This window comes from Suillus discolor (genome assembly GCF_016758755.1).
Source record: "Suillus discolor strain FC423 chromosome Unknown F5147scaffold_84, whole genome shotgun sequence".
NCBI lineage: Eukaryota > Fungi > Basidiomycota > Agaricomycetes > Boletales > Suillaceae > Suillus > Suillus discolor.
The window spans coordinates 151,778-176,306 of record NW_024541331.1 but is presented as its reverse complement, the minus strand read 5'-3'; the positions used below and the strand labels follow the sequence as shown (position 1 = coordinate 176,306).

The 24,529-nt window shown below is 49.0% G+C and overlaps 9 protein-coding genes across 9 annotated transcripts; 4 read left to right on the top strand and 5 right to left on the bottom strand.

Annotated features, from left to right (window-relative positions):
* Nucleotides 1-854: 854 nt before the first annotated feature.
* On the bottom strand, nt 855-2,077 carry F5147DRAFT_764003 (isoprenoid synthase domain-containing protein; the record flags this gene model as incomplete). The annotated part of the gene is made up of 4 exons (XM_041440677.1): nt 855-1,253; nt 1,309-1,460; nt 1,516-1,989; nt 2,042-2,077. The coding sequence occupies 4 exons, from the start codon at nt 2,075-2,077 to the stop codon at nt 1,001-1,003; spliced, it is 915 nt and encodes a 304-aa protein (XP_041287250.1). The 3' UTR covers nt 855-1,000.
* Nucleotides 2,078-3,350: 1,273 nt separating this feature from the next.
* F5147DRAFT_720925 (pyridoxal phosphate-dependent transferase) lies at nt 3,351-6,223 on the top strand. Its single transcript, XM_041438848.1, has 5 exons — nt 3,351-3,621; nt 3,678-3,804; nt 3,865-3,973; nt 4,036-5,811; nt 5,871-6,223. Exons 1-5 carry the CDS (start codon nt 3,452-3,454, stop codon nt 6,089-6,091), a joined length of 2,403 nt encoding a protein of 800 aa, XP_041287249.1. The 5' UTR covers nt 3,351-3,451; the 3' UTR covers nt 6,092-6,223.
* A 133-nt stretch (nt 6,224-6,356) lies between these two features.
* On the top strand, nt 6,357-7,794 carry F5147DRAFT_585442 (uncharacterized protein; the record flags this gene model as incomplete). Its single annotated transcript, XM_041431865.1, has 5 exons — nt 6,357-6,518; nt 6,573-6,809; nt 6,874-7,309; nt 7,357-7,477; nt 7,524-7,794. The coding sequence occupies 5 exons, from the start codon at nt 6,357-6,359 to the stop codon at nt 7,792-7,794; spliced, it is 1,227 nt and encodes a 408-aa protein (XP_041287248.1).
* Nucleotides 7,795-8,401: 607 nt separating this feature from the next.
* F5147DRAFT_764001 (uncharacterized protein) lies at nt 8,402-10,982 on the bottom strand (the record flags this gene model as incomplete). The annotated part of the gene is made up of 11 exons (XM_041440676.1): nt 8,402-8,497; nt 8,617-8,664; nt 8,699-8,861; nt 8,920-9,063; nt 9,130-9,234; nt 9,284-9,439; nt 9,497-9,700; nt 9,755-10,042; nt 10,095-10,484; nt 10,597-10,772; nt 10,847-10,982. The coding sequence occupies 11 exons, from the start codon at nt 10,980-10,982 to the stop codon at nt 8,415-8,417; spliced, it is 1,893 nt and encodes a 630-aa protein (XP_041287247.1). The 3' UTR covers nt 8,402-8,414.
* Nucleotides 10,983-15,308: 4,326 nt separating this feature from the next.
* On the bottom strand, nt 15,309-16,694 carry F5147DRAFT_720884 (uncharacterized protein). The gene is made up of 6 exons (XM_041438847.1): nt 16,433-16,694; nt 16,166-16,380; nt 15,955-16,099; nt 15,743-15,895; nt 15,528-15,690; nt 15,309-15,476 (listed from the first exon to the last, which is right to left on the bottom strand). The coding sequence occupies exons 1-6, from the start codon at nt 16,473-16,475 to the stop codon at nt 15,443-15,445; spliced, it is 753 nt and encodes a 250-aa protein (XP_041287246.1). The 5' UTR covers nt 16,476-16,694; the 3' UTR covers nt 15,309-15,442.
* Nucleotides 16,695-16,709: 15 nt separating this feature from the next.
* F5147DRAFT_619367 (uncharacterized protein) lies at nt 16,710-18,181 on the bottom strand. Its single transcript, XM_041432587.1, has 6 exons — nt 17,828-18,181; nt 17,761-17,777; nt 17,672-17,710; nt 17,541-17,623; nt 17,175-17,488; nt 16,710-17,117 (listed from the first exon to the last, which is right to left on the bottom strand). The coding sequence occupies exons 1-6, from the start codon at nt 18,116-18,118 to the stop codon at nt 16,794-16,796; spliced, it is 1,068 nt and encodes a 355-aa protein (XP_041287245.1). The 5' UTR covers nt 18,119-18,181; the 3' UTR covers nt 16,710-16,793.
* Nucleotides 18,182-18,252: 71 nt separating this feature from the next.
* On the top strand, nt 18,253-19,225 carry F5147DRAFT_720882 (telomere stability and silencing-domain-containing protein). Its single transcript, XM_041438846.1, has 3 exons — nt 18,253-18,670; nt 18,723-18,931; nt 18,985-19,225. Exons 1-3 carry the CDS (start codon nt 18,294-18,296, stop codon nt 19,143-19,145), a joined length of 747 nt encoding a protein of 248 aa, XP_041287244.1. The 5' UTR covers nt 18,253-18,293; the 3' UTR covers nt 19,146-19,225.
* Nucleotides 19,226-19,259: 34 nt separating this feature from the next.
* F5147DRAFT_720879 (homoaconitase) lies at nt 19,260-22,041 on the top strand. The gene is made up of 3 exons (XM_041438845.1): nt 19,260-19,587; nt 19,640-21,587; nt 21,636-22,041. Exons 1-2 carry the CDS (start codon nt 19,364-19,366, stop codon nt 21,567-21,569), a joined length of 2,154 nt encoding a protein of 717 aa, XP_041287243.1. The 5' UTR covers nt 19,260-19,363; the 3' UTR covers nt 21,570-21,587; nt 21,636-22,041.
* A 237-nt stretch (nt 22,042-22,278) lies between these two features.
* On the bottom strand, nt 22,279-24,525 carry F5147DRAFT_720874 (Trimethyllysine dioxygenase). Its single transcript, XM_041438844.1, has 11 exons — nt 24,326-24,525; nt 24,067-24,266; nt 23,927-24,011; nt 23,810-23,870; nt 23,665-23,761; nt 23,516-23,615; nt 23,374-23,470; nt 23,231-23,325; nt 22,861-23,177; nt 22,721-22,806; nt 22,279-22,668 (listed from the first exon to the last, which is right to left on the bottom strand). The coding sequence occupies exons 1-11, from the start codon at nt 24,440-24,442 to the stop codon at nt 22,469-22,471; spliced, it is 1,455 nt and encodes a 484-aa protein (XP_041287242.1). The 5' UTR covers nt 24,443-24,525; the 3' UTR covers nt 22,279-22,468.
* Between the last annotated feature and the right edge of the window lie 4 nt (nt 24,526-24,529).

The window sequence follows — 24,529 nt, the reverse complement described above, 5'->3', positions numbered from 1 at the left end:
GACGAGAACCAAGGAATTAGCATGAATTAGTGAGTAGACTAGTACTGCTGATAAATAGACTTACTTGGCTTTGTTATTTTTGGAACTCTGCTCACGCAACTGAATTTGATTCGTATCGATAAGGAGGGTGGTATGCTCGTGAGTTCATCAAAGTTCACGCAATCGTCTGTAATCCAGACTGCGAGACACAGTGCAGGGTATTCACCTAGCAGGGTATCTTGCGCATAGTCAATCCAGCACCGGAGAGAATGAGTTCCTCTGGCCCCATGCTCATCCACCCCCTAAAGCATGTCACGGTATCATGGTCATTACGACTACCACTCCGTCAAGAACGTTGACAGCCAGGAATAAAACATCAGGATCTTTCCGGATTGTTGACAGATGGCATGTGTACATCAGAATCTTGCATCACTTCACCCGAATATTAAAGACGGAGTTTGGATGGGTTGATCTTTTACGCGGTAGACCCTACACTACCCCTCATCTCCGCGCAGACGCTCGGAAGCTGCTCGGAGAATATCGGTAACACCGTGACGAACTACACTGCAGTCAGTCAGGTCGCCAGACTGCATTAGACCCCACTACGTTTCATCGAGGAGTTGCACGCTTGCGAAAGGCCAAAATTCTGTTGTGGGTCAAGTGGTTGTCCCAGTATCGTGATCTTCACGTGCGAGCGCGTAAAATTATGTTGATCAACCGGACCTTATATATATAGTGCCTTTTACGATCTTCCCCTTTGAGTTGTAGTCCTCGAGCTTTACATACACTGAAAAGTTAATCTAGAGGTAAGTACATTGGGAAAAATTCTCATAAAACTGCTTGATTGAATTGGAAGGAGTAAGAAAAGCCAAAGGGACAGGCAATCTAATAAATGGCGCCTGGTAGACCTAGAGACAGGGTACAAACGTAATAGCTAGTACTCTACTTCAAGATGTAATCAACACAGAGGAAAAGTTGAGAAACACCATAAGAAAGGTATCCATCAAGAAGACGACCTCTTCTACATGATCTCCTGCAGTTTATACCTTCCTTGGGTGTGGAATTTGAAATACCCATTGAAAAATGCGACATAGGCGTCATATGCCTCAGGACGTGGTTTCAGGAGTTCGAGGATACCGTGATGTAGTTGTACAGTTTTCTCGACGAGTTTCTGGAGAGCGTCCTGTTTGTTAAGACCACGAGAGGCTGCCATGAGCGACAGGTAGTTTGCAGAGTCGCCTTCGATCTCCTCTTTGTAGAATGACAATATATCACTGAATCATGGCAGGTTAGAAAGGTTAACAGAAAATCATCAATGCAAGTAGTTACTTTGTGTAGTTTATCACCATAGCTACATCCATTATGCATTGAACGTATTCCTGAAGCGGGAGTGTGGAAGGAAAAATGCAGTATGCGTACGCATACGGTATGCCTGATAATATCCTAGCATAATCAGGGTATGAGGGAGCCTGCGGCGAGATCTATTCACACAAAGAGTTAAAGATCGAAGCTGGCTTTATTGAGGAAATACCATACCCGCATATCTTTGGTCTCATGGTCAAGTAAAAGGGAAGACACGAAGTCGAGCGCGGACGTCACGATAAAGTTTGACACCGGTGCAGGATAATGCCAAGCAACCTCCCGTATGAGTCCATCAAGCGCATGCATAACTGGATGCTCGTGCGGCTGACAATTCGCGAACCGTTCGTTGAAACGGTACACATGCACTAGATCTTTTCCACTGGTCATCGTGTCGTCCATGCAGGTGCATACGGTGGTGAAGAGGCAGATCCACATCTTGGTTGGACGGTCCGGGAGGTGGCCGTAAGCATTAGACGTTATAGCCACGCCAATATTCATGTATGGGAAAATGGCGTCCATCGGATAGCCTCGTTTGGTGGCCTCCTGAGAGCATTCGGAGTACCACGTCTCGTCAAGCGGGAAATTCTTATATTGCAAACCGCAACGCTGAAGAAATTCGGCGATGGACTGTCGGGTGCTTGCTAGAACCTATATTCATCAAAATCAGGGCATGGAAGGGTATTAAAACACGAGCACGTACTTTGCTATCGAGGGTGGATGTGGACAGGCTGTTCATCGTGATTGTGAAGACTTGTAGAGAGATTGAAGATTGGAGAGAGAATTGGTTGCATGTACCCTGTACTTATACTAGTCTATGGTCTATGATGTATGTCGATTCATCGACGAAGGAGAGTCTTGTATGCTATACAGGACCGTCCCCGGGCTGGCCCCACATGACATTCCATGACTGTACTAGAGCAATCGTCATAACGTTGATCTTGCGCTCAATATAATCCCTTCGGAGGCCGTATCATATAACCAGATCAGATGCTATCAGATAGGCTGCAAATGAAGCGAGCAGATGTGGTCCTTTCGAAGCGGCAACGCTGAAAGCTTGGGACCTAGGTAAGTATGGAGATAATTGTGTCTCCATCTCCAATCTCACTTGGGGAGTCATTTTTAGGGGATTGCTGTGCCGCAGTGTTATCAGAGATAAAAAAAAACTGCGTGCTCTGAGTCCATTGACCAAGGGAAATGTAGCTGTGAAATCAGTAGCCGGCAGCCGATGCGATGTCATCTGACGCTTTATGATTATAGAGTATAAAGCTTTTTGATGACTGACAAAAATACATTCAAAAAATTCTTCAAGAAGCACAGAGACTCACTTGATAAACATAGCTAGACTGGTGGCTTGCCTCATTAGACGGGCTGGTCACGAATCTGAAACATAGCACCTATCCTTAGATCGACTGTATCCTTTTATTTATGTAAGGTTTGGCTACGAGAGACTAGTGCTCATCCCGTGCGTTGCAACGTGATATAACTCACGCTACCTCGCGGGATGATTTGGCCTCGGACCAAATTTACAGGACACTAATCAGTTATCATCGCAGTCTCTCAGTCGAGACTTCCTAACGCAAGAGATTTGTAGGAGGTGTGTAAGCGTAAAGCCCAGTCCTAGGCCCGAAAGAGCCGGGAAAGTCCATGATGCAGCCAGGGCCCCCGTGAATGAAGTTCGCATTGAGAATTGTGAGTATGATATATGACGGTCGACCACCTTATAAGCGTACCACACGACACACTCGGTGATCTGCTAGTTGTCACTTTTGTCAGCGTCATTTACGGGAAATATCTCAGCTTACTACGTGGCAAAGCCTGTTGCTTAGCGCCCGACGTGGGTCTGAGTCTCTGAGAGTGTGTCCAGGTACCTCTGCCCTGGTACTAGCAGTGTACGACTTCACATCATGATGAACGTCGCGGAATGTTCGTGGTCTTGTCGGGGGTGCTGTACAGTATTTCTGATTCGCTTAATACGTTCAACCACAGCGATCTCAACTAAAACTCCGACACTTGACCAGGTAATCATTGCAACCGAAAAAGCCCTTGGCAAACCGAGATTGTGTTCGATCTCCAGATTCTCCACTAACGTTGGGATCGCAATTGCCATGAAATGAGCCATCTCTACAAGCACCTTCGAATCCACCAAGTATTCGGAGCAAACACAGACGTTGGAAAGACTATCATCACTACTGCTCTCATTCGGGCTTCGGCGCTCAACAGCAACCGCGTTTTTTATCTTAAGCCGGTGAGTACTGGTGCACCGCAGGATGCGGATGATGAGTACGTGTTTTTCATGGCGTAGAACGCGTCGCTGAATATTGTTCTTCATGTGCTAGACATATAAAACGCCATGCGGGGCCCCAAAAGCATCTAGTGGACGCTCATTGCTTGTTCCGCTATGGAGACCCCGTTAGTCCGCATCTTGCTGTTAAGATGGCTTCTGAGACTCAAGGTGGACTCAAAGTGCGTGGTTGTTGATGTGTCTTGTGATGAGCTGATCTTGGGGCTTGGGACAACTTGAAGGTTTCTGTACCTTCGGATGAAACGTTTGTTAGGTCTGTTGCGGAGCATATCAGAAAGCGGGCTAGGGTTGCGAGCGGGCCGGGTCATATGTATGTGGAGACTGCTGGAGGTGAGCCCTACTTCAACGCGTCTCTTCAAGTTATGATACTTCCTGCTAACCGATTTGCTCAGGCGTCCACAGCCCAACGCTCTCCGGAACAACCCAACTAGACACCTACCGCCCCCTCTTCCTCCCCACCATACTAATTGGAGACTCCAGACTCGGCGGCATATCATCAACTATCTCATCATTCGAGTCCCTCCTCCTCCGTGGATACATCATAGATGCGATCATCTTATTCCGGGACGAATACTACAGGAATTATGAATACCTAACGCAGTATTTTGCAGAACGAGGGACGCATGTCACTGCTCTTGACCCTCCTCCCCCACGTCTCGACTCTATAGAGAACGTTGCGAATACAGAGAAATACTACTCGGATCTTGTCCCAGACACCCTTAAAGGCGATATTTTCACTGCACTGGAACATCTAGACCAGTGTCACGTTAGACGCATCGAAGAACTAGACTCAATGCCCCGTCGTACGCTCGACGCGATCTGGTGGCCGTTCGTACAACACGGGTTGGTCAAGACCGAGAAGGAAGTTTCGGTCATCGACAGCGCGTGGTCAGATTTCTTTAGCATTTATGATGCTTCTTCCGGGAAAACTTCACCTTCGCAACCAAAATCGCTATTGCAACCTCAACTGGACGGGTCCGCTTCATGGTGGACGCAAGCTGTCGGACATGCTCATCCGACGCTGGCACTTGCTGCTGCAAATGCGGCAGGACGTTATGGCCATATCATGTTCCCGCAGGCGACTCATATTCCTGCTCTAAAGCTTGCTGAACGTCTCCTTCAAGGACCGGGCAAAGGCTGGGCTTCTCGTGTATTTTTCTCAGATAACGGATCTACCGGGATGGAGGTTGCGCTTAAAATGGCTTTACGATCATTCATAGTCAGCTCTGGACTCGAGTTGAGTTCGCCGGAGAAGAAGAATTTGAGGGTTGTTGGACTAAAGGGGAGTTATCATGGAGATACGATCGGGGCTATGGATGCTTGCGAGGAGGGGGTCTATACTTGCGAATGGCATGAAGCGAAGGGTTATTGGTTTGACCCACCGACTGTATCCATTCGGCAAGGCCAAGTCACTGTTTCCCTTCCACCTGCTCTGTCGTCTCTCACCAGTGATCAGCGGACAATCGAAAGATTTGAAACACTCTCTCATGTTTATGACGTCGAGCAGCGTCTCGAATCTCCGCTAGCAAAACACTACAGGCAATACCTAAATAAACACATGCGTAGCCTCCAGGCAGACGACACCCGAAAACTCGCAGCTCTAATCATCGAACCCATCGTGATGGGCGCAGGAGGAATGATATTCGTGGATCCATTATTCCAACGGATCATGGTCGACGTCGTCCGCGACCCCGCCCTATTTCCTACACTTCTCCCAGTCATATTCGACGAAGTCTTTATGGGGCTATACCGCCTAGGATTCGAAAGCGCAGGCCCTCTACTCGGTGTCAACCCCGACATCTCAGTAAATGCCAAGATTCTCACCGGCGGCGTGTTGCCTTTGGCAGTAACGCTCGCGTCCGACCGTATCTTTTCGGCATTCAAGAGTGAAAGCAAAGTGGACGCGTTGTTGCATGGACATAGTTATACGGCACATGCTGTTGGATGTCAGGTTGCGAATGCGACACTTGATTTGGTTGGTAGGTTGGTGGAGAGTGATCTGTGGGTGGGGGCAATTAGCAAATGGACGCCTGAAGGAGCGTTGGCGACGAAAGTGTGGAGTTTCTGGGATCCGGAGTTCATCACTTCGATATCTTGTCTGGATATTGTTGATGAAGCGATGGCATTGGGAACCGTGCTTGCTATCAAGTTCAAGGATGATGATGCAGGTAATGTCGATCCTATTACATTTTATTGTTTAGATTGCTTATGTGACTTGGTGGTGCAGGTTATGCATCGCATTCCGCTCAGACTCTCCTCCAGAGCTTGCGATTGCCACTGGATGATGGATCTACGTCCGCAGCTCCTGGAGGTGCACCTTTTGGGGTGCATTATAGGACGCTGGGCAACGTGGCGTATTTCATGAGTAGCTTGAATACTCCACGTGCGACTATCGAGGCGTTGGAGGATCGGTTGTGGAGGCTTGTGTCCAGTGTACAGCGTTCGTAGCTTTAAGTTGATACATCACTCTCCCCTATATAGCTAGCCAGATCTACCGTATAGTCTTGATTATGGTGATGTATATGTGGCATGCCACAATAGTGCCTGATCTGAAATTATGTACAGGCTTGAAGCAGTTATGGTGGCCCAGACTTACGATACACGACTGGCAGCGTGTACGTGATAGCTGGCTGATATGACTCGGTAAGTTCTTAGAACTATAAATTTTGATCATAAAAAGTTATTGTACCTTTCCATCTTCTCTCCAGTCAAAATGGCCTCCATCGCGTCTCGTTCAGCCTCAGCCCTTCGCGCTGCTACTCGCCGTGCACCCCGTGCCGGCACAAAAATCGCAGCGAAGCCTGCACAGATTGCGTCCTACTCGTTGCTTACTCGCCAAGCCTTGACAGGCAGCTCGCGCAGACCCACTCCGCAGGTGAATTTTTATTCATATTATGACTGAATAAGCTCTGACGCCCAAGTATTGTAGGCTGCTCGAGGCGTAAAGACGCTCAACTTTGCTGGTACCGAGGAGGTTGTATACGAGCGGAGTGACTGGCCTCTGGCGAAGCTCCAGGACTACTTCAAGAATGATACCCTCGCTCTTATCGGCTATGGTTCTCAAGGCCACGGTCAAGGCTTGAACGCTCGTGACAATGGCCTCAATGTTATCGTTGGTGTCCGTAAAGACGGCGAAAGCTGGCGGCAGGCTATAGAGGATGGTTGGGTATGTTGTTTATGTCGACGTGTCAGGCCTGCAGGCATCTCATAACACATCGATGTATCATTAGGTTCCTGGAGAAACGCTTTTCCCTATCGAGGAAGCTATCAACCAGGGGACGATTATCATGAACCTTCTCTCTGATGCTGCACAATCACAGACGTGGCCTACCATTGCACCTCTGATCACCAAGGGCAAGACCCTCTACTTCTCGCACGGTTTCTCTGTTGTATACAAGGAAGACACAAAGGTTATACCCCCTAAGGACGTTGATGTTATATTAGTTGCACCCAAAGGATCTGGCCGTACCGTGCGCACCCTCTTCAAAGAGGGTCGTGGAATCAACTCCAGTGTAGCCGTCTTCCAGGACGTCACTGGTAACGCCATGGAGAAGGCCGTTGCTATTGGTGTTGCTGTCGGGTCAGGGTACATGTATGAGACTACCTTCGAGAAGGAGGTTTATTCCGATCTCTATGGTGAACGTGGTGTGCTCATGGGTGCTATCCGTAAGTGTTCACACACCACAAGTTATTATTAGCTGATCATCTATCAGAGGGTCTGTTCTGCGCGCAGTACAAGGTGCTCCGTGCCAACGGCCACTCCCCTTCGGAAGCCTTCAATGAAACCGTCGAGGAGGCCACTCAATCGCTGTACCCTCTGATTGGACAGAAGGGGTAAGTGTATGTTTGTCGTCGCGTATCATTCCCTCATGATTTGTAGCATGGACTACATGTACAACGCCTGCTCCACAACCGCTCGCCGCGGTGCGCTCGATTGGGCACCCATCTTTGAGAAGACCAACACGCCCATCTTTGAGCAGTTGTACGAGAGCGTGCGGAACGGCACAGAGACCCGCAAGTCTCTTGAATTCAACGGCCGCTCGACGTACCGCCAAGATCTTGCCAAAGAGCTGAAGGAGATCGACGACCAGGAGATTTGGCGTGCAGGCAAGGTTGTGCGGTCACTGCGTCCCGATTACAAGCCTGAATAGATGAGCTTATGATTGGATCGGAGGTGCTTTGACTCGACTTACTTGTCTATTTTGTTACCAAAAGCGCCAAAGCGGTGCACACCATGTAGCATAGCACAATGTACGGCAATGTACGGACGTGACTCTTGAACAAATGTTATGACCGATGCTCGAGATATTTCAGGCTTGGTGCGGCGTTAAGCATATCGATTTTCGATTTTCGCGTTTCTGAATATGATATATCGTAGACACATTCTGTCAAAGAGTCGTGCTATTCTGGTTCGGGGCGACAAGGTCACGACAGTCGGTGGGTGTCTATTCCGTTCGGCCGCTAATACTTACCACTGATATCGTCATCCGGAAATGGGTGGGTCTCTGAAAGGCGAACGCAAGTGGAGGCTAAATCGCGAGAGTACCTGGCGTAAATAACTATACAGCGAGGAATCCAAGAGATGATAGTGTATCGTGTATTCCGGAGAGTAACGTCGGATGGAGAGGACGAGACAACGGTGGACACACAACTCAGTCCTCATGTGATAGACCTTTGAACAACCAGCAAGTCTAAAAGGATTGTTCAGTCGAGAATAGTGATTCTCGATCAAAGCGTTCAGAGATTGAAATAGATTGAAGAAGGGTACAGGTCAACACGGATTGTCGTAGGACTTATAACGAATAGTCGCACTGTCGATGGCATAAAAGCATTGCATAATCATTGGTCTGCATTCTATAGGAAGTTAGCGTAGCGATTAAAAGTAACAGGCGTGCATAATCACAAGAGTAGAACTGTAGAAGTGGCCCGTGTTTTGATATATAAATATGTAACAGCCCACATGGAAGACATACTACGCCATTGATCACAACGAGAGAGCTGAGTGAAAAAAAGGTTGAGCACTGTAGCATGGGTAGCATCATTGGAAAGACTCACTCAAGGCCCAAGAACGTAAGTTGATTTTCGTAATATCAGCACTCGCGTCCATCGCGAAACGGTACGATTCGAAAGCTTCTCCAAGCCTGCCAGCCCCCAGGAGCGCACGGATCAGTCTCTTGTTGGAGGTTGGCCACAACGCCGCGATGTCCCATCCAAAGAGCTGCAAAAACGCGCAGTTGAGGATCGGTGAGTTTTCGGTGACGTCATATTCAACGCACCACAGTGAAGGCCTCCAAGGCAGTAGGAACAAGGGATTTAGCCAAGACAGCGCTAGCGTCGACAGCGGCACTGAAGTGCTCAACCGCCTCATTATGACGCGCGCCATTGAAGGCAATGATTCCTAGTTGGAGTCGCAGACTCGCCTGATGCACGAAGTACAGACCCACCAGTCAGCGGATGAGCATAAGTGTGATTGCCAGGTGACTCACCACAACGATACCACAAGCGATGGGATCGGCAGATGGATCAGCAGCCAGCTGGTCCACACGCAGCATTGCCTCTTCGTGTCTATTAGCATTGAAGAGCGCAATAGCCTGAAACATGGTAAGGCGCGGAGTACGCAAGATAAAAAAAGAAACGTGCCTTGATCAAGTAAAGAAAGACAGTAGCATCCATGTTTCCCTGTGTAAACGTGAATGCCAAGTCAAAGGCTGTCCTTGCGTCATCGAGGCGCTGCTTTCCGCAGAGAGCGATACCCTTGGCGATATAGCCAGCCAACGATGTCCTTATGACAAGGGACTACAAAAACATCGAAGTCAGCAGGTTTTGAGTTAGTGCATGATGGGTCGTTGCTACCTTGGTCGCATCATGAAGCGCATTGTCCCAGTCGAGTTTGCGTGCCAGAATGAAAGAGCGATTGGCATAGGAGGCGAAGTTCTTGGCGTCGGTGGCAATCTCTTGAGTGAGGATCCTTTCAGCGGTAGACAAATCCCCTCTGATTGATGCAGTCCGGATGGTCTTGGTGATAGCAAGGAGCTCAGCCGTGGCGATTCCAAGCGTCTGTTGTGTGAACAAGCTTGAGTGATGCCGTACAAGTAAAGAATGAAATCATACCTTTAAAACAACCCGCTCAACCTTTGACTGGGACGCATATTGTTCTGCCTTGGACAGGTATTGCTCGGCCTTGAAGGCAGACTGCTCGAACTTGGTGATAGGCTGCTCGGCCTCCAGAACAGACTGCGAGTGGACAGTCGTCAAAGACGATTGCTGAGACCTGGAATCCAAGCTTGCAGTCGTCGAAACCGACTGCTGAATCCTGGAATCGGAGCTTCCAGCGGTCAAAACAGGCTGCAGAGACTTGGAATAGAGACTTCCGGTCACCGGATTAGATACTACGAGTGTCTGCGTGAAAAAGCTTTGAATAGCGCTATACAAGTAAAGGACGGAATCATACCTGCCCGGCATTTAAAACAGATTGATCAAACTTTGTAACAGATGTTGCTGCCCCGGACAGAGATTGCTGGGAGTTGAAAAGAGACTGTTCGGTATGGGAAATCTGAGATTGTTCCGTGTGGACAGATTCAGATGACCGCCCATTCGCAACAGACTGTTTAATCTTGGTGATCGTCTGCTCGACCGTGGCGATAGGCTGTTCTGCCTTCAAAACAGACTGTGAGTGGACAGTGGTCAAAGACGGTTGCTGAGAATTGGAATTGGAGCTTTGGGAAATTTGAGATTGTTCCGTGTGGACAGATTCAGATGACCGCCCATTCGCAACAGACTGTTGGACCTTGGTAATCGTCTGCTCGACCGTGGTGATAGGCTGTTCTGCCTTCGAAACAGACTGCGAGTGGACAGTGGTCAAAGACAATTGCCGAGGATTGAAATTAGAGCTTGCGTTCGTCGAACCCGACTGCTGAAACTTGGAATCGGAGCTTGCGGTGGTCAAAACTGACCGCTGAAGCTGGGAATTGGAGCTTCCAGATGTCAAAACTGACTGCAGAGACTTGGAATCGGCGCTTGTGGTCCTCAAAACTGACTGCTGTAACTTGGAATCGGAACTTGCGGCCGTCAAAACAGGCTGCAGAGTGGAATGGGGACTTGTAGTCACTGATTCGGTGACTACGAGTGTCTGCGTGAAAAAGCTTTGAATGACGCCATACAAGTAAAAGATGAAATCGTACCTGCCCGGCATTTAAAACAGACTGATCCGACTTGGTGACAGATGTTGCTGCCCTGGACAGAGACTGTTCGGCATGGGAAATCTGAGATTGTTCAGTGCGGACGGATGTTGCTGCCCTGGACAGAGATTGCTGGGAGTTGAAAAGAGACTGTTCGGCATGGGAAATTTGAGATTGTTCCGTGTGGACAGATTCAGATGACCGTCCATTCGCAACAGATTGTTGGACCTTGGTAATCGTCCGCTCGACTGTGGTAATAGGCTGTGCAGCATTCGAAACTGACTGCAGCTGGACAGTCGTCAAAGACGAATGCTGCAGGTGAGAGTTGGAAACGGGGGTTCCTAGAGTAATAGTAGACTCTTGAACCTTGTATTCAGTGACTGGAGCCTTTTTGATCAAAAGACGCGAATGAGATGGCGAATGTTCACTAATGAGCAAGAAATTACCGTTGTCACGACTTCCTTCAAGTAAAAGTCGGGAGTGTCTAGTACTGGCAAAGTGCCCGCGGGTGCCGTCCATACCGACACTTTCTTATCATAACCTCCACTAAGGATGTGTGCACCATACGCGGAGAAGGCTGCGCAAATGACAGAAGAACTGTGCTGGAAAATGGCAATGGTTTGTTTATCGGAGAGCTGCCAGAGACGAACAGAGTTGTCGCTAGAGGCGGAAACTGCGTGCGTGCCAGCAGAATGAACGGCGATGGAGTTGATTTTGTACGTGTGGCCCGTCCATGGTTCACCGACCTGCGTCCAGCTCGATGTCTCCCACTCCCTAATGCTGGGATCATGATCATCTCCTCCCGAAAGAAGGCGCTTGGCATCAGGAGACCAGGCGAGTGACAAAGTACCGTGACTGTGACCCTTCAACGTCGTTTGGAGTTTGCCGTCGGCGTAAATTTGGATGTCTTGATCTGTTGCCACTGCAAGTGCATGTACGCCGGACCGCGCATACCTAACACAGCGGACAGTATCACCGCATGCGTAATATCCGGCTTGCTCCCAAGTTTTGGTGTTCCAAAACTTGATCGTTTGGTCGTTGCGTGCCGCCGACGCGGTAACGACGAATGCATTGTCGGGTGAAAAGTCCAGGGAGCGGACTGCACTGCCGTGGGCCTTGGAAACTCTGGTGAGAGACTCCCCGGTTTTTGCCTGCCAGGCGATGAGCTCGCCGTTCTCGTCACCAGTCGCTATCAATTCCCCGTCTCTCGATACCGCCAATCCCATCACATCACCGGTGTGCCCCCCCAACTGCTTCAACACTTTACCTGTCTTCAAGTCCCAGAGACGGACCTTCCTGTCCTCGGAGGAGGTCACCATCAGCTCACTATTGGGAATATCTGCGGCTGCGTAGATCGTCTGTGTGCGATCTTCGAACACCCAAGTGGGGTTGACGATAGGAGTGAGATGTGCCATTTTACTAGAGGTTGTTGGTGTTGACAACTGGTGAGTTAACTTGGTGGAATGATTCTGGATGTAGCTGAAGTGGTGTGTACACTGTACATTTCACTGTAGGTTTTATACTGCTTCACCAGACGCTAAATACATACATGAAGCTCATATTCTTACAGGTACCTTGCTTGCCACATTCCAGGTACATAGGAACGCAATATCACATGCTTCTCTGAATAACGCTCTAGACAATCATCCGCCCTGTGGCATGTGAACTTCGGCTCCTTGCAATTTTTTTCGGGAGATTCGAGATCTGCGCTGCAGGTGTGTATGTTATGTGCAGATTTCTATGCGATTAACTGTTCTAACTCTGCTATCATTGGTGGGCCTTTTCGAGGTCGGTCAGGGGTAAACTGCGATTCTATCATGACGGCAGGATCGAACGTTTTTCGAGCGGTGCCATCTGGCTTGCTGCTAGAGCAATGATCATGCTGAGAGAAAACAATTTGACACGACTCGGAGCACTTCTCGATCCGAGTTTCCTGACCGCTAACTACAACCAGGCTCGCGTCGAACAAGTGCGAGTACCTCGCCTTAACATAAAATTTACGGTCAGACTCTTGATTGTATCATCTTCGTACAGCATTCCTCCTGATTCAGACGTGTAGTATGTGTTTCAAATAAGCACGACAATGGCAACGGGCTCACTATGCAATATAACAAACACTCCCTCAAGCAAAGACTCGGAACAAATTGAAATAAAAATGCCTTCCCCTGAGCCTGCAAGGCCGCCATGGTGCCCTTTCCGCACCTTTCCCACGAATCGGGGCAACTGCAGAACGTCCGCTTTCCTGCACCGATCGCAGACGCCCCTTGATCAATGCAGTGCTTATTGTCTCCTCACTGGCTCCGCTGAACGTTTGATTGGGTAAGTGTTTGACAACTTAAAGTCAGCAGTGCGATGACAAATGAATTGTCGAGTTCACGCCAGAATCCAGTCTTTTGGCTTTACATAATTTAAATCGGCCCAGACCAGTAAAATAAGACGCACTAATCCCATTTTTACGTTTCATGTTCGTTGGGAATGAAGTTGCGCCTTCTACCAGGGCAAGATGAAGAACGGTGTTGCCCTGAAATGTTTCCGCGCGGTCATAGCAAATGTACCATTACTTGGGGAACCCTAAGTTACCAAATTTTTTCGGAGCTCTGTATTGGTTTTCTCATGGAGGTTGGATAGTTGCGAGGCTTCTCAAATCTCGTATGTACACTTGCAAATTTGCAAGTTTTCTGACTCTGCTATCATTGATGGGCCTTTTCGAGGTCAGCATGGGTAAACTGTAAACTGCAATTCCGAGTTAGGATCCGGGCTTTGAATCAGCGACTGCCGCTTGCAGCACATCCAGGTCCGTTGTTTGATTTTTTTCTTGCTCGCTGAGTTCACTGATTCAATGGATTTTCTCATATCGGTGTTCGCGTGCATCAGCGCACAGCCTTGCGATATTCCGGCTTTGAAATTTGAGATATCCTCCAATGTTACATCGCAGCTCATTGCGAGCTATCCCGCAAGCCACAATGCGACCTTGATGTACTGACATTTTGCCCCGTTCCGCGTCCACTGGTGTCAGTCGTATGGTACACATTTTTACCGTGTTCGCGTCATCTCGTCAACCTTATCGATTACCGCAAAATCTCCACGACATTCTGGAAGATGATCGTAACACGCTTATTGAAGATTTTTGACCTTTCATTACCTCAGAGGTACATTCCTCACCTGCTTTTGCTGCGTCCTTATCCCTTTTCGCATCAAAGACGAGGTCCCGATCCGTTGTACTCCCGGTGCAACAACCCTGCAGTTGCAAGGGGCATGTCACTTCAAAATTACCTGTGTCATACAGAACCTCCCTTAAGCAATCGAATTACCACCAATAAGCAGACTACACATTTGTGGTTGAACCGCACGCTCCGAATAGCACCCACGTAATTATGCCAAGACGACATCTCATCGTGCTCGCTGTGGACGTGACATTCAGGACTCTGCTCATGTGAGCACAATGTACATGAACTTATATAGACTATTTTTAGAGAAATTGAGATTCTGGCAGCCTTTGCCTATATGCGCAGAGGGACGTGCGAGTCGCGTCACATTTGACTGAGCTTACGGTACGCTAGATACCAATCTCCTGGCAACTTCGCATCATCACGGGGGATTCGTACGCCCGACTATGGTGTAACTGGTTGATGCTATGTACGTTTAGATACACAAACGGAACTTATGCACAGATTTATTGATGTAGGTTACTGCAAGGAAGATGACTTTAGCATGAATCATTGTACCGTTGTCTTTAATCCAAGCCTTCGTCGCGCCATCAATGTCACAAAAACAAGCGCGAGTACTTACGCCTCGATTTAGCGCCCAGGATTGTGACGCCCATGACATTTTTGATCACATCACCACTAACCGCACGGCCACCGCAACGAGCCCTGTGGCGAAGGGGAAATCACTCTGGCCTTCAGGCCCAGGGGCGAACACGAGTTTGGAAGAGTATGGCACAGGTCTTCCCCGAAGGCAAAAACTTCAGAGATTTACGAGCGAGATATCATCCCTTTACTGTGGTAAAGGCCTAGACCAATGATCATGAGACAGGCGGCTCATCCGTTTGAACGAAAAGACAGGCATCCCAGCGATTGCTTCCACGGTCATAGCATTGTTATCACTTACTTACAACTTGCGGGCGAATTGATACTTATGTTATAGCATTCTCACTCGTCCGAGGTTCCCTAACTTTGCATGAGTAATCACATTATGACTGAATAAGCTCTGACGCTCAACTTTGCCGGTACCGAGGAGGTTGTGTATGAGCGGAGTGACTGGCCTCTGGCGAAGCTCCAGGACTACTTCAACTTGAAGAATGATACCCTCTCTCTTATCGGCTATGCCACAAATGTGCGAAAATGGACAGGAGATGCGCAAGCAGATACAACTATATGCATAGCTCAACGGTCCAGGAGGACTTCAAAATCAATCAAACTCAAGATGTTGACCACCGCGCTGTCTCAACTTACATATGATATCTGTATCACTTCCATAGTAGATAATTCTTGTTCTACATGCATTAATGTATTGCCAGGCGGCGTGGGACGTGGTACATGTGAAATCTGCAACAATGTCATTATGCTCAGACAACTGTCCTGCGTCCTGCTGTCTTCGCCGACACTTTAAGTATCGATGGTCATCCTCTTCCGACATAAGGAGCACCAGTCGCCCTACGTAACAGGTTAGTATCCAGAACCCAAGAAAAACGGTCGCACACTTACATGATATTCATCTCCAGTACCGTGACAGACGTAGGGAGACTTGCAATGTGCGCAACCGCATCCGCAACGTGTACCGGATCGAAAGTCGGTTCAACGACTCTCCGACCATCAGGCTGCAATGCTCCTAAAGTGTGCCCTGCAGCCATCGACGTGTGCGCATTTCCTGGCAAGACCACCGTCGCATCAACCTCCTCCAATATTATCAAAGTACGCACCAATGTCAATCTGCGTCACAGAGATGTTGTACTTTCGCCCCTCGATTGCGATGGTCTTAGTTAAACCGTGCACGGCGTGTTTGGAGGTCGCGTATGCAACGGAATGAGGCCTTGGCACATGGGCAGCCAATGAGCCATTGTTGATGATTCTCCCTGCATAGGGACAATGTAGATCAATACACTGCGGTTTCTCATCATCCAGCTTCACGAACCTCCAGTGGGTTCTTGTTGCTTGTAAATCTTGAAAGCTTCGCGAGCGCAAAGGAAGGAAGCAACAAGGTTGACATTAACGACCGATGTGAACATCTCAAGCGGCATCTCCTCGATGGGCCTCGCCTTGTCAGACAAGCCCGCATTCTGTTACATCATCAATGCACGACTAAAATGTACCGAAAACCGCAGAAGAAGGGGCACACCACTCACGTTAAACAACAGATCAAGTCTACCGAATTTCTTCATGGTCTCCTCGAACAAGCTTTTTACAAAAGCTTCGTCTGTGATGTCACCAGCAACGAGAATACACGCATCGGGATTTGCACAGAGGGATCTTGTCTCTTCGAGTTGAGCCAGCCTTCGAGCAGTCAGTGCCAGGCTCCAACCCTCAGAAGAGAGCTTGATAGCCGAATGGCGTCCGATACCTGAAACCGGAAGTAAGTTTACGCACAAGTGCAAAGCGCAATCGATACACACCAGAGGATGCCCCTGTAATCACTGCGACCTTTAACGATGACATTGGAAGGGTTGGTGTATGAAGTTGGGGATGAAGGTGGTTGGTCTAACTGTAGCTTGCAGCGGGGTGCGGATTTCCGCCCTGGCCGATATCCGGAGCCCGTATGCATACATGACTTTGTCAGTGAGAAGAACAACCAGGCTCGGGCTAATAATACCGGTCCGTGCGTGCATTCATGCAGTCACGCGGCTTGGTGTTAGCTCAGCGGGTAGTAGCGATAATGTCTCAGAGACAGTTTTATGCCAATGCGATCAGTGTTTCGCTATATACGGAAATACAACAGAAATGGAGAAAAATTTTCGAACACGTGCAAATATCATCTCATTCGGCCTTCCCCTTGCCCTTGGAGTTCAGTCCGGTACCGTAGACCAGCGAATCGACATTCCCTTTTCTCCCCTGAATTTCCAGAAGCGCACCCCATACGGGGGTGAGCAAAGGCAAAAACATTGCCACACGCTCTTGGTAAGCTGAATAGGCAACAGGGTACTTTGCCTTCGATATCGACTCGGTAAAAATCGTGGAAGAGAAGAACAAACTGCAGAGAACTAAACATGGAAGGAAGGGTGTGAGTGATGCGAACGAAGTCGGCGGAAAGTCGAGCTTCGGTGAATCAGGCGAGAGGAGAGGGATGAGTGTGATTATGATCTGGTATGGGGGGTTAGTGATGTGCTTAACGGGATTGCGAAATGGAAGTATGCATACCCAGAAACTCTGTTCGCACAGGAAATTTGGGTGCCGTGACCAAGCCCATAAACCGCGGGTCACAAATCCGCGTTCAGCATCATGCTTGGTCCATTGAATTCTCGCACCAGGCCATTCATTTGGGCTCAGCTTCCCGGAATGTTTAAATGTTTGGAAAGAGTATTGCTGGTTGTCTGAAATGAACTCGGTGAGGATGATGAGAAATCCTAGCGTTCCGAAAATATAATCCGAAGTCGAAAGGGGTGTGTGTGGTTGAGCCACTGCGCGGGCGGCTGGAAGGCCCAAGAGAAATAAGATTATATTCTGCGCGATTGCTTATGCTGAGTTAGTAGATGTTTAGAGACCGATAGATAATTGTAGCCGCACCGATAAACAAGAGGTTGAAAACTTGGAAGAGGAAAGGGGAGATCTTCTGTCTCAAAACTTCCCAGCGATAATCTTCATCCTTGCTGTCGACCTTGATTTATAATTGTATCATCAATGAAGAATGAGCTTACAGGCTAAATAGACCACGTCGCCAAGTGTTGTAACTTAACCTACGGAGGGTGAGATTCACAAGTGAATATGACGGGGACATGTTACAAACCTGAACATCCACGTCACCTGAAGATAGTTAAGTAGACTGTAAGAAATTGAGCAGATGAGATACTTGCCACCAAACTTGCCATGAGCAAGGCTCGTGGACTGAAGGTCTCCCTCAGAGATGCGGGGATTGTGTCAGGGGTGTAGGGAAAGAGGTAGGTAGGTGGAACGGATGACCAAAACGGCAGCAAAGCATAGTATATAGTATATATGGTTGGGAGAAACGTCCAGACTCTATCCACCTGCGACACGTTGTTGGTGAGGATGGAGAGCACGTATGTGGTAGCAGTCATGGCCACACAGAATTTGACGGGCCAGACAAACATAGGCGCCTCATGCATAAGCACGCGCCAAAAATCCATGTCGATTGGAGAGTATCAGGCTGCGCAATTAATTCAAGTTGTCGTGATTGTGGGTGTTGCGGCGAAAGATGTTGACAGGGGTGATTGACGCCGACGGGCTGACACACAGGGTTACATAATCATACAGGTTTGGACCTGACCCGCAGGGTTACATAATTGCATACTGTCTACTACCATGACCACTACAGTTCTTTTCTCAGCGTTTGCTCCATTCCCGACTCTTTCGCTCTCTGTTTCTCCAGAAACCCGATTCGATGAACTGTATTCTCTTTTGTGCGACCGCTATTCCGATCTCCCTGCTTCAGAGGACTTGAGAATTTCATCTCATGCTGGATCTGTCCCTACACCGGACACCCTCATCTCTGAGATTCATGGACAAGATGCGACTCTCATTACGTTAAAACTTATTCCCCGACTCCGAGGTGGTAAGGGAGGTTTTGGTTCGCAGTTGCGTGCTGCCGGTGGTCGCATGAGTAGTCAGAAGACCAGTAACAACGACTCATGCAGAGATCTTAGTGGACGCAGACTTAGTACCATCAAAACTGCGAAAAGGCACGTATGTTTAGTTGGTGCAGGATGTGATGTATTAATCACATTGCTTTAGGCTTGCAGACTACATGGGAAATGAAGATGAACGGAAGAAGGCCCAGGCTGAGGCCAAAAAAGCCAAGCTAGAGACACTCGAGAAGAAGATTGCAGCTGCATCAGGGGATACGGAGGCTGTTGCTGGCAAGAAGCATCGGTTCGATGATACAGAATACCTCGAGGAAAGTAGGGAAATCGTCGACAATGTCAAATCTGCAGTGTCTGCAGGTCAGTATACCGCGTCCACTACGTAGTATTTGTGCTGACATTTCAATTTGCAGGTCTCATGAAGAAAAAGAAGAAGATGAAGACGAACCATGTTTCTAACTCACCTGAGTCATCCACTCCTCCAAAGGACGCGATTATGGAGAAAGTGCTGAAATCCCCGGCCGCACCTATTGCGGTGGCTACAGCTGTCACTGTCGGAGTCGCCAGCGCGTAGTCCTTGCCTGTTGATATATCCTTTTGTAAATTACACAGTGTATGGATAATGTATCCTCCGAGTTGTTGTGACCATGTGAATGGAATCATATTATTAGGCTTATCAGTCGTATTCGGTTCCTTGACACAACCCTAACAAAGTGGTCTCAGCTGTTTCTCTTACACTTACATCTTGAGTCTTGACTACTTGCTGCAGGTTTCTTACACCAAATACTTGTGATGCGCCTTTCACCGCGCATACCCGGTCGGGGGTGCCTGCAAGCAGCGCGGTTCTTCGCTACCAGCGTGGCCACTCCCCGAATTCCCCAGACTATCATTGAAAAAGTTGTCCAAAAATACTCAGTTAGTCTCCCCGATGGCAAAGTCGTCAAAGCAGGCGACTATGTCATGATTCGCCCGGAGCATGTCATGACCCATGACAACACGGGCCCTGTCATATCCAAGTGTGCTTCTTTTCTTCCCTCTCAAATCATTATTCATATGACACGCATGTAGATTCAAGTCCATAGGTGCAAAGAAAATTTTTAATTCCCGGCAGGCGGTGTTCACCCTTGATCACGACGTCCAGAATAAATCTGACAAAAACCTTGCCAAGTATGCCAACATTGAAGCATTTGCACGCACACATGGGATTGACTTCTATCCTGCTGGCCGCGGCATCGGGCACCAAGTCCTCGTAGAAGAAGGCTACGCATTCCCGCATACCCTCACTGTTGCTTCTGATTCGCACTCAAATATGTATGGAGGCGTTGCTTGCGTGGGTACAGCCATCGTGCGCACAGATGCAGCAGCTTTGTGGGCTACAGGAAAGACTTGGTGGCAAGTCCCTCGTATGGTCAAGGTGGAATTTCGGGGAAAACTAGCCCCAGGTGTCACCGGCAAGGATGTGATTGTCGCGCTTTGCGGGTCATTCAACAACGACGAGGTCCTTAACGCTGCAATCGAGTTTACTGGGGAGGGTGTCTCTGCGCTTTCGATTGACGACAGACTTACGATTTCGAATATGACAACGGAATGGGGCGCACTTGTAGGCGTTTTCCCTGTCGACGACACACTTTTGAGTTGGTACGAGAGTGCATTGACGAAATTAGAGCAAAGGACTTTCGCCTCTAAATCAATACCGTCCCCGCCAGAACACCCACGTATCAATCGCCGCAATCTTGATGCCCTCCGTGCAACTAATCTTACGTCCGATCTCGGTGCCCAATACTCCTCGCATCTGATCTTCGACCTCTCTACTCTCGTCCCACATGTTTCCGGTCCTAACAGCGTCAAGGTCTCTACCCCACTTCCCAAGTTAGAATCCCAGCAAATTGCAATCCAGAAAGCATACCTGGTTTCATGTACCAATTCTCGGGTCTCTGATATTGCTGCAGCTGCGTCTGTTGTTGAGGGCAAGAAAGTTGCAGAGGGCGTCGAGTTCTATGTCGCAGCTGCGAGCTCTGTGGTACAGGCGGAGGCGGAGAAGTTGGGGCACTGGAACAAGTTGATTGCTGCAGGTGCCAAAGTGCTCCCAGCAGGTTGTGGGCCTTGCATCGGGCTCGGCACCGGGTTGTTGGAAGAGGGTGAGACGGGCATCAGCGCCACGAACAGGAACTATAAGGGACGAATGGGCCACCCTAAGGCTCAGGCATACCTTGCCAGTCCTGCAGTAGTTGCTGCGAGCGCCGTCAAGGGATTTATCTGCTCCCCCAACTCTCTTGATGCAACCTCGCTTCCTCCTGCAGGCGCACCCGTCTTCTCCATCGCCTCTGGCTCCTCAGACGCGGCAGAGGTACCACAAGCAGAAGAACCCCTCTTCCCCGGCTTCCCCGCAGCCTTTTCTGGTCGCCTGCTCTTCGCACCACAGGACAACCTGAGCACGGACGCACTATACCCTGGAAAATACACCTACCAAGATGACATTACCCTCGAACGCCAAGCACAAGTAGTCATGGAGAACTACGACACGTCTTTCGCAGGCAATGTCGCTACCATTCTCCCTTCGCTCTCCGCATCAGATGAAAGCACCAAGTCTGGTGTGGTCTTGGTATCGGGGTACAACTTCGGTACCGGGTCCTCTCGTGAACAGGCTGCTACCGCGCTTAAGGCAGCTGGTGTACCGCTTGTCATTGCAGGCTCATTCGGCGACATATTCAAACGTAATGCCATCAATAATGGTCTTGTCTGCCTTGAATGTCCCGAGCTCGTCGCTGACCTCACTGCGACGTATGCCAAAGGAGGCGCACGCGGTGCGGGTGGACGTGAAGGCGAACTCACAGTGGATAAAGGGCATGAAATACGTGTTTCGATGACGGACGGGAATGTGACTCTGCGTGGCTCTGATGGAGAAAAGACCTACAAAGTCCGCACGGTGGGCGCAAGCGTGCAGGAGCTGTGGGTGTGCGGTGGGCTCGAGGGGTTCATTCTCAAGTCCATACGGTAATGTTGGTAGAGTATTTAGGTGAATGTATTGTCCGCTTGTGTACATCTTGTACTTATCTGCTGTCAGAGACATGCTATGTAACATTCAAAGATGGCATAGCCGGCGAGCTGCTCCCCGGTTTTTCATTGATCCTGTAACGCTATGGAGAGCCTTGGGTGCGAACCGTTCGATACAGGCCAGTTCTGTTCGTTCCATCATCCAGTTGGTGCACTATTACGATGCCTGCTCGCGTGTGCTGGTGACACAGCTGCTCTTCGATGCACAAGGTCTTCTTAAGTTCGAGAGCTCCTGGTAGCTTGACCGGTCACCAGCAATACAACTGGAAATCTCGTTTTTAACACCTTGGTATTAACCAATGGTCACAGATTGCCTCTGGCTATACCAGACGATCCTGAGAGCTGTACATGGATGGAAAATGTACATACATACTTCCCACTGACAGTTGTCGTTCAGTTCTACGCGCTTTCGATATAAAACATGCTGGTTCGTGGCACGATCGTCATCCTGGCGGACATATTAACGCAACCAACGCTTGGGAAGGCCCAGTCTTTCGGTGCGCGTCGTCCTTGATTGCCACGCACAGAGCGGTGATGACTCCTTCAGAACGCTTACTCCTTTACACATGAGATATGTCGAACTACGATGTGTTCCTTTCCTTTGCCACGTGAAAAGGGCATTCTCGAATTTTCACCCGAGGGCACTGTGGGCAGCCAAAGCGACAAATAGAGGCGACCACAACCGAGATGCTTTTGGCGCTTTAAGATGATTAGAGAGCATTTGAATCTATTCCGATGCCACGTTCTGAAATTAATTGATACCTCACTCGTACTGTCATGACTAGTCATAATCAATATCGAAACCTTCATGAAGGACCAGAGTCTCAACAAGTGGCCCTCGAATCATAGATTGGAGTTCCAAATACTTCTGCTATCCTCAGGTCTCCATACCTTGTTCTCGCCGTTGTCATCGGTGCCATCAAACTTCTCCCTAAGGACAGCGAGCTTCGAACGGTATTCGTCTATGCCAATGTAGGCACCACACACGCGGCGCTTACCGTCAAAAGCGGATCGGCCATGAAGCACGCGGTGGTTGTCAATCGCTAAAAAAAAAGAGATTAAGCCATATGGCAGGCAGCCACGGACAAAACTCACTTAATACAGTCCCGGGACTGAGTTGGACCCAATACTCTGAATCAGGTTTCGTCAAGAGTTCGTTCCAAATCTTTATCGCTTGATACCTGGGGTTTCAGATTAAGTAAAGTAAAGTTCTCTAACCCATGCAGCTCGCTTACCATTCCTCCACTTCGTCTGGTAACAAGTGGCTCATCACGCTTCTATCATCGTTGTTCCACCGTACCTGCACAAGTTCTTTGGTGCTCGGGTGATATCGCAACGGGGGGTACATTGCAGGTGGACTCGGAGTGTACAGTGCTGACGGTTCTCCTGCTGCATGAGCTGGGATGGGCACACGGGAAAGAAGATCGTGGAACTTCGGATGTAGCTCTTTCATGAGGGCGGCGACATAGTAACCATCTACGAGAAGCGTTGCTCCTCCAGAGCCTTCGGTATGCGATAGGAGATGGAAAAGTTGAAGGCCGCAAGGGTCGGTCTGTGCTGGCAATCAATCAGTGGCGCAACGAGAACTATGAGTATATTCCATACGAAATAGGTGTTATCAGTGTGTGCTCCTAGTGCCATTGTGGTGTACGCAGTGTCTCCCTTTGAAAGATCGGCAGTAAATTCCCAAAACTTCCCATCTAAGCGCATTCAGATCGGGAGTGAAGGGATAAGGAGGGAGGGCGCACACTGGGTTTCTCTGATAAAACCGATACGTCCACATAGTTCCTCTGTGGCCTCAGGTGTTGCGGGGACCCCTGAGACAAAGCAAAAGCCAAACGTTTCCTGCATGCATATGAGACAAGCACCTAAAGCTCTCGATTTACGCACAACATTCGTTAGCCACTTGTGCAGTCCCTTGTCGTCCATGACCTCGGTATAAGTCACGGAGGGTGGACACTTCTCAATCTTTGATCCCCAAAGGACTTTCCTAGTGCGCGATTAGTACAAGGTACCGATTATAAAAGAAAATATCGCACCGAGTTGGCGTTGTTTGAAGAGCTGGATCGTATGTGTTGGCTTGTAGCCATGTCCATGGATATACCGACGAGTGAGATTCGGTGCTAGTTCCGGGCCCTAAGTAACGGATCAAGTTGAGTTGAAACCTCAGTTAAGCCAACATACAGACAACTTCGAGGCCATCTGTGGAGCCCTGTACATGTATAGGCTTGAGATCAGCTGGAATCTGCGGAAACGTCTCTTCTCAGTAAAGACACCATCACCACCCTGCCGCAAGACTACCTCAAATGTGTTGAGAAGTCGCTGCTTTGTTATCGGGTGAAAACAGTCTGGGCATCTGCAGTGGTCGCGCAACCAGATGTGGTGACTGATAGTTTGCTTGTTCAGATCTCGGGAATTACTACGAGGCGGAAGGTCCATACAATCTAGACCAACGCTGTGGGCCCCATAGAATGGATACTTTGCGCTCATCAGCGTTAGCAATGGGGATATCACTGTGAACCTTAGGTTCTGTGACGCCCAGCTGCTCTGAAGAAACCACTTCTTTAGTCGCCGCGGAGGAGATGGAACGACTTCTAGTCAGCGAGCCGTGTGTCCAGCGCAATTCGAGTGTACTAGAGATCTGATCGTCACGACCATGGAATGAGCTATGGATGACGGCCTAGAGATAATACGACATACTAGAGTCCGAGTGAAAAATGATGGCCTCCCCGGTGCGGATCGAGAGAGATACTTCACAGTGCCACGGGGCCAACTCCGAAACGGAACGTGCAAACTTGTGAAACCTACTCTAAGCATTGCCAGCAACGATAAATACCAGAGCACGGGACAAATCGAAGACAAGGTATGATAATTCACCACTTCCGAGTCGTTTAGGTCCGACCC